This window comes from Ursus maritimus, unplaced genomic scaffold, assembly GCF_017311325.1.
Source record: "Ursus maritimus isolate PB19 unplaced genomic scaffold, ASM1731132v1 scaffold_13, whole genome shotgun sequence".
Taxonomy (NCBI): Eukaryota; Metazoa; Chordata; class Mammalia; order Carnivora; family Ursidae; genus Ursus; species Ursus maritimus.
Window position 1 is genome coordinate 38,749,344 of NW_024423675.1, and position 13,086 is coordinate 38,762,429.

General features: G+C 40.5%; 1 protein-coding gene across 2 annotated transcripts in view; it reads left to right on the plus strand.

The window, feature by feature from the left end:
- The first annotated feature begins 2,089 nt into the window (after positions 1-2,089).
- Positions 2,090-13,086, plus strand: part of AKAP7 (A-kinase anchoring protein 7) — a 137,978-nt gene continuing 126,981 nt past the window's right edge. For both annotated transcript variants that reach the window (XM_040627799.1, XM_040627800.1), the window contains exons 1-2: positions 2,090-2,217; positions 8,000-8,131. In XM_040627799.1, the coding sequence (XP_040483733.1) occupies positions 2,199-2,217; positions 8,000-8,131 (151 nt within the window). In that variant the 5' untranslated portion in view covers positions 2,090-2,198. The remainder of the gene's footprint in view (positions 2,218-7,999; positions 8,132-13,086) is intronic.

Sequence of the window (13,086 nt, forward strand, 5' to 3'; positions counted from 1 at the left end):
TTGTAGTTAGGTTAGATATGAAGTCCTGGTTTACTGACATGACACTTAGCATAAGTGACTCCATCTTGGGTCTGTTGTCTTGGTCTCCGTGTCTCTCTCAAAACCACCAAGCAGAATGTAAAGTATGGGGGAAAATTGGTGAACACCATTTGCAAGAGATTGTAGCCCTGAGGACTGAGCTGATCCTGTGGTCAGGTGAACCCACAATCAGCTGATGTCTGGTGAGGACTGAGGGCTTCCTGGAAAGGAGACTGAACTGGAGGGGCTCAGAGAGGCAAAGGGATGGATGGCAGCCTGAAAGATTCATTAGTAGTGCCAGACACCATTTAGGACCCCAGATGTATTTTGCAGGTTTTTCACCAGGAGCTGGAGTTCTGGTGAGAGCAGGTAGGTTCATTTAGCAATTAATATTCACATGTTAATGTCAAGGTCAGCTGTTTTTTGCCTCAGGCTGATGAAGCTTTAGGACATCATTACTTATGGTTTCTTTTTTATGAAATTTATTTGGGTGTGCTGCTTTCTTTTTTGACAAATCTGAGTACTTAAACAAATTTGATACTTTTAAAAGTTTCATTTTTTCAGCAACTATTCATTGAGTAACCTCTACGCACTTAGAAATACTAAGACTTTGTCTCTGCTTTCGGGTAGCGAGTGACTAGGGAATGTCTGGTAAATAAAAGGTTGTTTAATAAGGTTCATTATGCAGATATGAGTTACTCTTCTCTGCTAATAGAACTTCTACTTTTTCTGGAAGAGGGGAACATCTTTACAAATGGAGATTTATGTCACCTTCGGCAAGTGAAATTTATGCCCTGCTTTTAGCATATAGGGGGAGGGCAGAATTCTTTCATTGCTGTTTCTCAATTGCTCCCAGCCCCAAATCTTAATGTCCAAGTGACATATTTTGGGGTGGCATATTCTTATCCCCTTCAATACAGGCGTGGGTTACTTTTGTTGTTGTTGCAGCTTTTAATGTATTAATTATTGCAGACACTCATGTTTCTTTCTCTGTTATCAGTTCCTTAAGTAAAAAACCTGTCTTACTCACCTGCACAACCTCAGGGCAGTGAATGTTAGGGGAACCTGTTGGACCTCTCTAATTGCTATGAGTGTGCAAATCATATACTCAACTTGCTAGAATCATTTTAGAATCAGAGTAACAAGCCTGTGTATGGTCTTTATGTCAACTCTTGTGGTTGTGCCAAGGTCGTCTTTGCTGCCATTTCCATTCTAGGATGCATTTAAGATCAGTCAAGTGGTATTCGCGAAACAGGCTACATTAATTTGAGGGGTACACCTAATTTTCCTTACTGCATGGCTTCTTTGCACTTAAAAGTCCAGTAGAATTCTGTTCCAAGGACAAGTCTCCCCCCCACCCCCGCCCGCTTCATTAAGTAAATTGCTTTTCCTCCCATTTTACTCGTACCAGTGCTTTAATCTGCAAAAATCAGCTGGTTTCCATTTCTAGGCATAAAACCATTGTTAAAAATTCGAGACTTTGCCACTTTTTAAAAAAGCAAAGTAAATAAGACATCTAATTATACAGATGGACATGGTCTCATTCTTGTACATCTCGCTCTTTCCAAATATTTTGTAATCACAACTGTTTTGAAAGCTCTTTTCAAAACTAAACACACGGATCCTTAGAAGACCACGGGCCATGGAATGCTTACAGGCAGATCCCAATCTCACCCTCATCTCAGAGCGTGGGGCGGGAAAGGCCGCGCCACGGGAAATAACTGAGGGCTGCCAAAGGCCGCAGGAGGCCTCCACGGTCTGGAGCGCAACCGCGGACCGAGCGCCGCGAGGCAGAGAGGCTACCCCAGCTCTCCGCGGCGCCGCTCGCGGCGCCGCATCCGCCCTCCCCGCGCGGGGCTGGCGTCGCAGGCCCCCATCCGGGTAACCCCGGCGAATCGGCCGGCCCCTTCCGCCGTTGCCGGGCGCCCAGTCTGGCCATGCAGCTCCCGCGGGCGCTGCGGTTCTGGAGGCTCGGCGCCTCCGCCGGCCTGCTCACGGCGGCCCGGGCCCCAGTCGCTCCCTGCGTCCACGGCCTCCCGCCCCGCCCCCGCACGCCTCCCGCGCGCCCCCTGTCCCGCCCCGGTCTCCGCCTCCGCCTCGCGCGCGGTTCCGGGCTGCAGCACCTGGCTGCCGCCGCCGCCGCCGCCAGCTCGGACGCGCCGTCCGCTAGCGCCGCCGCCATGGACCCCCCCGGAGCCGGTGAGCCCGGGCTGCCGAGCGGGCCGGGTGGGGCGGCCGGAATCGGGGCCGTGGACCCCCGCTCAGCGCTCATCCTCGGGGAGGGCCGGGCCTCTCCGACCCCGCCGGCGTCCCCAGCGCGGGGAGCGTGACCCTGCGCCCGCCGCGCTCGGGGTCTCTTCTCCGTCGGTGCCGGCGGGACTTCGGGCCGCGCCGAGGAATCCCGCGCAACCCGTCGTGCTCCCGGCTGCCCCGAACCCAGCGTTCCACTGCGCGCGCTCTTGGTGTGGCGGGAGGCGAGGGGTGCAAACCTGCCCCAAGTTTCACTTTTGTTTCCCCCTTTCTGATCTTGTGGCCTTCAGTTCGTATTTCAAGCCCCTCCCCCCGGTGTTTGTGTGGTCAGCGAAACCCAGAAAAATCTCGGTTTTCATCGTCTATCCCAGACATTAAAGATCTGAACCACCGCGCTGTTTCATTTGGGATTTTATTCTAGGTGTGGAAATGACCCCTTTTAAACTGGCGCCAAATCTGTAGCAAGGCCCAGAATTCATTTCCAGTTTAGGTCAGCAGTCTTACGAGCTGAACTTTGTGGGTAGAGCTAGTGAGGGGTTGGACTTGGGGTGAAAGGGACCGAAGACCAATTAGAGAAAAGACGCTCATCTGCGAGACTTTTGTAGTATAAACGGAGAAAAAGAGAAAGAGCCTTAAAATGTTAAAATGTGTTACATGATAGCTGTTAACGAATAGAAATAAATGTACAGCCATGGGAATGAATGATTAAGACTTGTGGGTGGGTGCGGAAGTTGTAGAGAGTGGGTGGGGGATTATCAGGGAGAAAGACCCACACCCTGGCTCTGTGCTTCGTGTGTGGCCTTGCAGTTCAGGATACTGGTAGCATTATCTGGGTCTTTTTCCTTACTCATACTTGGTTGGCAAAGTTTAAGATGTTTTTGGAGTTTACTGTCTCCTTATGAACCTTTACACCCAGTATTAACTTATTTTGTCCATTTCTTTCTAGTAGTGGATTGTATTTTTGTTCTCTTTTTATGAAGAGGAAACCAAAGCTGACTTGTTGATTATCACACAGTTCAACACTTACCTAGATGTGAGATGCTACTATTTTTAGTGGCTAAGCCAGCACTAGCATGGATGGCAGTGACCCTTTCCATTGGTTCTAGGGGAATATACCTACTAGATATACCTAGTACAGTGAATAGAAGAGTCATGCTTAATGAAGTCGCAATTTATTATCCAAAAAGGAAGCTTGTACTTTGTGTGGCAAAAGGCAAAACTATTTGTCCTTTTTTCATCTGTTGGCCTGTCTTTAATAAAGTCATTTGCTGAAGTGCACATATATTCGAATATTAGTGTATACTTAATGTACAGTTTTATAATATATTTTAAGTATATGCATTCATTCTTTTTATAAAAGTAATATTCTATTTAAAATATTGGGATAGCAGAATGGGGAAAAATACAAATATGTTGAGTACAGCTATGTCAGCATTCAGAAATAACTTATATCCTTTAGACTTTGTTGATATAATTGTAATGACAAGATATGCAATGTTGTATTTGTTTTTTAAAAAGTCAATATTTGGTATAAACTTTTTTCGGTTATCGCAGTCTTTATAGCCATTATTCTTAGTTGTCATTAGAGTGAGTATGCTTTATTTATTTCTCTGTTATTGACATTTAAGTTGTTCCACTTTTCTTTAAACAAACCTGTGGTGAGTCTAGGTCAGCATATGTGATAGATACAGTTATATTAGTAAGAAGAACATTTTCAGAGCTCCTGACCTGTTGCCAGAGTGTTTTTTGAAAAGATTCCATCACTTTACAGCTCCAGAAACTATGTATGTTAAGAGGCAGCGGGGTGTGTTGCCAGAAACCGAAGTTTTGGCAGTAGAGTGACAGGATTCAAATTCCAACCCCAAACTTAGCGGTAACCTTGGGCAAGTTACTTAATTGGCTGGTCTGTGCGATCAGTAAGTTAATCGTACCTCCCTGATAGCGTGGTTGTAGGGATTAAATGAGTCCTTACCTATCCAGTGCTTCCAGCTCTGCCTAGGGTTACTACATGCTCAGGTGTTAGCTGTTTTTTATTTGGATTTGTGCAAAAGATAGACTTTTATTTTGACTGTAGTTAGACCAAATTTTAAGTACTTAAAACGACCATTTTATGGTTTAAATGCTTTACTTAAGAGTCCGTTATTTTAAGGCAGTTTTTCAAAAGCAGAATACTTCCAGCTCCTGTAGAAAGTGTGGTTACGATGGGTGTCTTTAAGTTGCGTCTGTCACCTTTGCCCAAACAGTGGAGCTTAGAGAACTGGAGGAAGGCTTCCAGATTTGAACTCTGTTCAGAAACGTTGGTCTAGAGAATGACCAGCAATTTTTTGAAGAGTTATTTGGAAGTGGTATTCTCTTTTTTCTGAGTTAATAATTCGTATCTACAAAAATTGGTTCTATTATTCTGTAGTTTCATGGAACAAAGTTTGTATTTCAAGTTCTAGACTGTTGATTTTGACATAACATTGCATTCAAGAGTTTATATATGTTTTATCTGACAAGATGGAGAATGATATTGAGCAAGTACTGGTATACTTCACTTCTTATATTTATGTCAAATGGGATAGTAGTACCTTTCCTTCGTCATCCTGGGATGTGCTGAAGCTGCCATTTAAACACCAGGAATTAGTTTTTCTTGGGCATTGAGATAGCTGTACTGCACCTATAGAGATATTATTAAGCACTCTCAGATGTGTGCTTACCTGAATCCAGTCATTCAGTACAAATGTATTGATCACCAGCTGTGAGCTGAACTCTGTACTAGGCAGTGAGGAATCAAATGAAGATAAGACGGGGCACTTAAGGAACTTAGAATGGCAGAACCATACTTATCGATGGGGGTATAATTATGAAAAGTGCCCCCTTTCACTTTCAGAAGTGTCCCAGTTTGGGTGTTAAATTATATAATCACTTTAACTTAATGTCTAATGGAGAGGACTGACAAATGGACACCTACAACATGTGTTTGTGCTGTGACCGGAGGAAGCCGTAGGTCCTGGGAAGGAGATGGGATATCTAACTCAGCCCTGAGCTGGGGATCAGGAAAGTTTGCCCTAACAGGAAACATCCAATCCGAGTTTTTACTTTTAAATTGATTATTCGCAACTGTTAACATAATCTCTTGGTCTGTTGAAGTATCAAGGTATGGAAGACATGAAAGGGGATCTTCGGGAGCAGTGATTTTCCAACTTCCATTGCGCATTAGAATCACCCTGCGAGGCTTTAAGAAAATACCAATGGCTGCCCTAATCTCCAGAGATTCCAATTTGATTGGCCTGGAGAGAGACCCAGACATTGATAATTTTAAAAAGCTTCAGGTGATTCTAAAGTGCAGCAGGATTTAGAATTTTTCAACTAGGATAACGATGTCATCTAGGAGAGGAGATACGTAGTGGGGCCTGGAGAGTTCATACGAATTGCCTGGGATCACACAGTTAGTGAGGTGGCAGCACACAACATGAGAATATCTGCCTCCTAATTTCTGGTACCAAACCCTTTCTGTTACACCAGCCAGCTTGCCTCGCATCATTACCTAAATGCCACTGTTGTCACCAATGACCATTGTCCCTTCCTGATTCTGCTTTTGGTATAACCAGAGTGATCCACGTAGCACCTGTTCTCTAACTATTGGTTAATGAGCTCAAGATGAGCTCAAGATAAACTAAGAGTATTTCGATAACTTTTTTTCATTTAAAAAATGACAAAATTTAATTCATCATGTTATTCAGGTCTTCCTTTTGCCTTCACAGTGTGTTAGTAGAGCACAGAAGTCAGCCTCTTAGGCCATTCCACATATTGCCAAGAATCCAGTATGTTTCTGAGGGGCACAGGGACTTTAGAGCTACAATTGAAATGTCAGTGTTAAACGGGCCAATTTCATATCACTGAGGTCTTTTTTTCCTCCCAGCTTTATTGAGATGTAATTGACAAATAAAATTGAATGTATTTAAAGTGTACAGTGTGATGATTTTATGTAAGTATATATATTGTGAGATGATTACCACAGTCGAGTTAATTAACATCCATCACCTCACACAGTTTTTGGGGTTTTTTTTTCTGTTTGTTTTGTTTTGTTTTGTTTTTGGTGAGAATGCTTAAGGTCTACTTTCTCAGCACATTTCAGGTATATAGTACAGTATATATAATTACAATAACCATGCTGTACATTAGCTCTTCAGAACTTAGTAATAAATTCTTAGATTAAGAATACAATAGGGAAAGACAAAAGTTGGGTTTATTTCATTTTGTTCTGATTTTCATTCAGCTTTGTGCATATTTAACTGCCCGAATACTCTTTCCTGCTACCTTTTCAAGTGTAAGCTTCATGGTCAGTGATGATTCTTTATGAGTGGCTGCATGTGCCCGAAGGTACAAGATATGTATTGATCTATTAACATTTTTGTTTAGGTATAAACTGCATTTATATTTTTCAGTGCAAACATAAAAATAGGAAACATTTAATTGTTCTCACAATTCAAATAGTTGTAAGTCTGTGATTAGGCTCATAGTAAACTAATATTTGTTGAACACTTGTGTGCCAGGCACTCATACTTGATAAATAAATAGTATCATTATTAAGAATGTACTATTACTTTTTTTGTTTGCTTGTTTTGGTATTGAACATGACTAATTTATATATAAATCTTTTTGGTTTTTTTTGCTTTTATCTAAAAAATGTGTGTGTGTATGTGTGGTGTGTGTGAGAATAGTAGAGATCACTCAAATTCCAATAAAAATTTAGATATTTTTGGTATACATGTTAACTATTACCTTTCATGATAGTTACCATGTTGTGTGTTGTAAGGCATGTTCTTAATGGAATGTGGTTTTTAGGTATTATATTTGAAAATAGAGGGTTACAACAGAAAGAATTAAATGACTTCATTTATATCTTTAATGGTAAATTAGTCTTTAGTAAATGCATAGGGTAAAAATTATACAATTATCCCAAGATTTTGTTCAGTCCTAGTTCAAATGACATTTGTGTTTTGTCAGTAAAAGCATGGAAAATAATGGTACTGGGACGACCACCTACTGATACATTTAGCAATTTTATCAGTTGAAACAGACACCCTCTTTCCCTTAACCTCCACCCTAGGTATATGATTGTTCCACCCATAACAAGAAAACAAAGACCAAATGTGAAATGTGGCTTTAATATTAGCAAATGTTCTTGGGAAATCTGTCAGGGAAACTGTAAAATCTTTTGCTTTTTAATCATTGAATTTCTAGGAAAGCATATTTAGAACCATGCATGTTTAGAGCCATGAATTTCCAATGTTAATATAATAATGGAGAGAAAAAATTTGAAAGTCTTTATTGAAAAAAAATAAAGGTCAGAACTTGTGCAAATGAGAACATATATGTGATGTAGTTAAAAATGTGAGGGAGACTGACAAAACTGTTGTTTTCAAAAAGTTATGTGGAATAAAATGTAGCTTTAGAGTTAAGAAAATATAGCTATAAAAGATTTTAAGGATTGTTGATTAACTCAGTGTTCATCTAACCCTGTGGTGAATGCTGTCCTTCAGAAAATTATTAAAGCTGTTTAAAAGTGCATTTATAGAAATATAGAATATGGTATAAATAATGCTTATATAGCTTTGCAGTATATTTGAATACAAATGTCATTTCTTAACAGATGTTAATATATATTGAATTCAGTTGACTTGTTTTAGTTTAGGATATAATTTTAAAAAATAAGTTAAATAATATATTTTTCTTTTTGATAAAGGAGGAATAAATTCCAGTGAGTGTGAAAATGTATCAAGAGAAAAGGAAACGTCAGAAGAATTTGAAGCTAATGCTATGGATTCTCTGATAGACATGCCATTTGCCACTATAGACATTGAAGATGATTGTGGAAGTAAGTGCTGAAAATGAGACAGCTTTGCCTATGAGTCAGGTTACTTGTGAATAGAAAACAGGGAAAAACACCAGAGTATTCTACCAATGTTTATTGACTATGTACTCTATGCCACTTACTTTGCAGTCTTACGTAGAAGCTTGATTTGATATAGTTTTATCTTGACTGGGGTTCTGTAACTGGAGGATCCATAAGAAATTAGTTCGATCTCCCCCAGTGTGGGGTGCTGCCTCACAAGGAACTTGTAGTCCAGGTGGCAGAAGGGGCTGGGCTGGCTGGGCCGCCAGGTCCCACTCCTGCTTCCGTGGATCTGGAATCTGTCTTTTTGGGGTCCTCGTTTACTCTCAGTGTTAGCTTGTATTTTGAGCAATAAAGCCTGGTGGTAGTTTGAAAAAAAAAAAAGAGATCAGTTCCATCTCTTCATTTCTAAGAAAAAGATGAGACTCAGAGAAGTTAACTAGCTAAATTTACACAATTGAAAAGACTACTTAGGGGCACCTGGGTGGCCCAGTTGGTTGAGTGTCAGACTCGGTTTTGGCTCAGGTCACGATCTCATGGTTGTGGGATCAAGTCCCCCTTTGGGCTCTGCTCTCAGGGTGGAGTCTGCTTGAGATTCTGTCTCTCCCTCTCCATCTGCCCCTCCCCACTTTTGCGTGAGTGCATGTGCTCTCTCTCAAATTGTCTTTTTTTTTTTTTAAAGAAAAGAATTACTGACAGAATCTGTGATTTCTGATTCGTTAGTCCTTTCTTTGAGCAGCTATAATCTCATGAGATGAAAGCTGTACATCACGTGATGCTGTGGGCTTACATGGGGCAAGGATGTGTCAGAGAGGCATGTAGCCTGGATGTGGGGGTAGTGGGTGTCTGGAAGGCCTTTCTGGAGCCTTGATAAGAGTAAATGCCTGGTGGAGAAATGTGAACTCTCCAAGGTTCTTTCCTCTATACTAACTGTTCTTATACTTAACTCATCCTCTGGATTTTCTGTGGAGTGATGGAAAAGTACAGATTCCTCTTTTCCACCTTTGTGTTAGGCTAGGGAATCTTTTTGGTTTTTAAACAACCCACGTGATGCTGGTGCTCATCCAGTCTTAGAAACCACACTGCTCTCTATCTCACTGTCTTCTGATCCATCGAGCCTGATTTGTATTTTGGGATGATGTAAGGAGAGAGGGATACTGAATATGTATTGAATCTCTGGTAATTTATTAATTATTTTTTCCCCCATTCCGTAATCCAAGGGGGAAAGGAGGGACAAAGAGGTATTTGCTCAGTCACGGGACGGTTTCCTATCTTTTCCTCTTGGCCTATAGAGAAAAACAGTCTTTTGGGGTTTTACAGCTAGAGAGAAACCTTCATTTGAAGAATTAGTATACCTGTTAGGTACAAGAAGATATCCTTTGGAAATGAGGAGCAAGAGTACCAAGGATTTAATGTTTTCCTTTTAATTTCCTACTTTTTGAGCAAATAAAATGAATCTATCTAAAAAATGCAGTCACTTCTTTCTGATTTCATTACTTTCTCTTATTTCGGTATAAAATAAAGAAGAATTTTCCCGAATAACCATGCCTACATGCCTATGATGGGCATCTCTCCTCCGCCCTTCCTGCTCTGAGCCCCATTCCAATCTGAACCATTCCCACCGGAGTGCTCGTAACTTAGACCGGAACGAGAGGTAAAACTTGTTCACCATGCCAGCCCTAGGTACTTGGGACTTGACATATCTGACACAGAGCTTATCTGTTTGAACAAACAGCTTCTACCTGGGACTGACAGCGAGCTACTGCAAGAATCCCAGAGAGCAATTACTATTTCTGAAGCTGCCGTATCATATCTCCACTGGTGAGGAGAAACGATGGCCACTGGGACCAGAAAGAAGGAAGGGGATGTGTTTGTGGCTCTGCACTCCTTTCCTGCTCTGAATGGTCTAGCTGCTTCTTCAGATGATGGGCATTGGGAAGATTGGCCAATCGTTTATACAAATAGGATCTATTCTCTGTAGTATAGGTCATATTTATTACCAAAGAATTGTGTGACCTGTGTAAGTTACGGGCTCAGGTCAGTCCACGCAAATCCATTTTTAGCTGTATAGTGTAATGCTACTTTTCGATAGTTCCGTCTTTGTGAATAAGAGGTCTTTGTGGATTAGTCTAGACTCCAAACCACCATGTACAATATTATTTTTGTGGGAAGATAGATTTCAAATTCCAAGCTCCAACTTACACACAGTGTGGTATGAGAGAAATGGAAAATCTGTGTTCTGAGTTTTGGTTATTTTATTTTCTACTCACATAACCTGGACACTTAAACTGTATGAGCTGGGCTTTTCAACTGTGAACTGTGCGTAAGTTCCTTCTGTTTACCTCACAGTGTTGCTGTACAAATCAGAGGCGGTAACATGTATAAGAGGGCAATTAAAATGTAAAATAACACACCAATGCTATTTACAAAAGCTTTGAAACATATCCCTCAGTTATTTGGGGACAACTCGTTCTCTCTCATTTTTACAATAGCATTTACTAAGACACTAGAAACAAATACTAAAATTCTTTGCAAACTAGAAACTACTAACTAGTTTTGTGAAATGAAATTTTTATAGAAATGCACAGAAACTGGGAGTTTTGTTGTCAACCCTTAAACTTTAGATGTAGTAATAATGTTTGTATCCAAAACACAGGAAAACTGGTTTGTGGCTTGAATGGACTTAATGTGGCTTTCTCTTACATTTAGTAACATGGAAATTTAATCAATTTACTGGACTGTGGTAGACAACAACCTTAGAATTCTCAAGTTGCTGGTTGTTGCCTTTGGTTCTTTCAGTTTCGTTTGGTGGGTGGAAATTATGAGTTAACTGCCAAGAAATTCTTGCCGATAGAAACCCTGGCAGAGTGATGAGGAAAGTAGTGCTAACAAGAACATTGTGGGAAGGAGAATCCTTGCCAGTAAGAAAACTCCTCCCCAAATGCTTGGTTCATAGCGTCTTAGTTGCCAACTATGGTACCTTCAGTGTGGGTGCTGTATCATGCTGTATCAGTCTTGTGGTCTGGTTGGCTGAAATGGGTCTTCACATTTTTTGTTAGTTTTGTTCTTGAGAAGAGACTATTTTACTAGAATTATATGTTAGAATATAAAATGTATTTGGGGTTCCTGCTGGCTCAGTTGGTTAAGTGTCTGACTCTTAATCTCAGCTCAGGTCTTGATCTCAGGGTTGTGAGTTCAAACCCCGCATTGGGCTCCACACTGGGCATGGAGCCTACTTTAAAAAAAAAAGAATATAAAATGTATTAAAATATTATGTTGAATTAAATATAAGTTGTATTAGAATTATATGTACTAGAATATAAATATACGCACTGGAAATAAAATATCCAAATTTATGTGTGAAAGAAAATCTATTAGAAATGTTGAAGAAGCAATACAGCCTGAGCCACATCTTCTGGCTCTATAGGTTGAACGTGTTCTGGGAGAAAATGTAACATTAGTGAGTTGTTGACCTGGGCCTGGGTGGGTCTGTTCTCTTTACAAGGTAGAAATGTCATTGGTCACTTGGTTAGAAACACAGCAAATCATCCAGAAAATGCTTAGAGTTGCTTTTAGTCTTGCCTCTGAAAGTTGAACAAGAGTCTACAATGAAGAGTCGTTCTGCTGGTAGGAATGGAATGTAAATCTGTGGAGAGCTTTAGGTTGATTGACTCAGTTCTCGCAAGAGAATCATAGTCCTTCACTATCATGCCACATTTAAATCAAGACTGAAAATAAAATATGAGTGATTTTTTTTTTTTTAGTTATATGTTTTTCATAATTTTGGAATTCAGGTCTTATGTCGAAGTTATAATTCTTATTTTACCTCATACATAATTCTAGCCTTGTAATTATTGGAGATTTTAAAGATATGGGAGATTATTATTTTGTTATTTATTAGCTAATACCAATAAGTTGTATTTTAAAAAGTACTTTAACTCTTAAGTATTTTAAAATATCAACTGAAACCTACCTTTCCCTGAAAGATCTTTTTTTGATAGAAAAATATTGTATCAGATAAAGATTAGATCTCAGTATCTGTTATAGTAAGTGATAATCCTGAGTGAATTTTAACTTTTATTTTTATTTTTTAAAGATTTATTTATTTACTAGAGAGAGAGAGTGCACATGTATGAGTGGGGGGAGGGGCAGAGGGAGAGGGAGAGAATCCCAAGCAGACTCCCAACTGAGTGTGGTGCCTGACGTGGGGCTCGATCTCACAACCCTGAGATCATGACTTGAGCTGAAATCAAGAGTCGGATGCTTAACTGACTGAGCCACCCAGGTGACCCTGTTTTTTTTTTTTTTTTTTTTTTTTTGTTGTTTTTTTAATCTCTGAGCCCAACGTGGAGCTTGAACCCATGATCCCCAGATCAAGAGTTGCATGCTCTACCGGCTGAGCCAGCCAGGCACCCTTCCTGAATCAATTTTGTTTAAAAAGGATAAAGTAGGGGAGCCTGGCTGGCTCAGTCAGAAGAGCATGTGACTCTTGATCTCAGAGTCATGGGTTTGAGCCCTATATTGGGTATAGAGATTACTAAAAAAATAAAATTAAATTAAAAAAAAAGGAAAATTATGTTCTGTGTCATCTCTGGGGAAGCATGGAGTACATATTCCAAATTTTTATGAAGGGGCTTAAGGCAAAAATTTTTTTTTTTAAAGATTCTATTTATTTATTTGACAGAGATAGAGATAGCCAGCGAGAGAGGGAACACAAGCAGGGGGAGTGGGAGAGAAAGAAGCAGGCTTATAGCGGAGGAGCCTGATGTGGGGCTCGATTCCATAACACCGGGATCACGCCCTGAGCCGAAGGCAGACGCTTAACCACTGTGCCACCCAGGCGCCCCGGCTTAAGGCAAATATTTGTCTCAATACAAAGGTTTTACATCTTTTTCCTTTAAACACACACACACACACATACAGACACAAGAAAACAA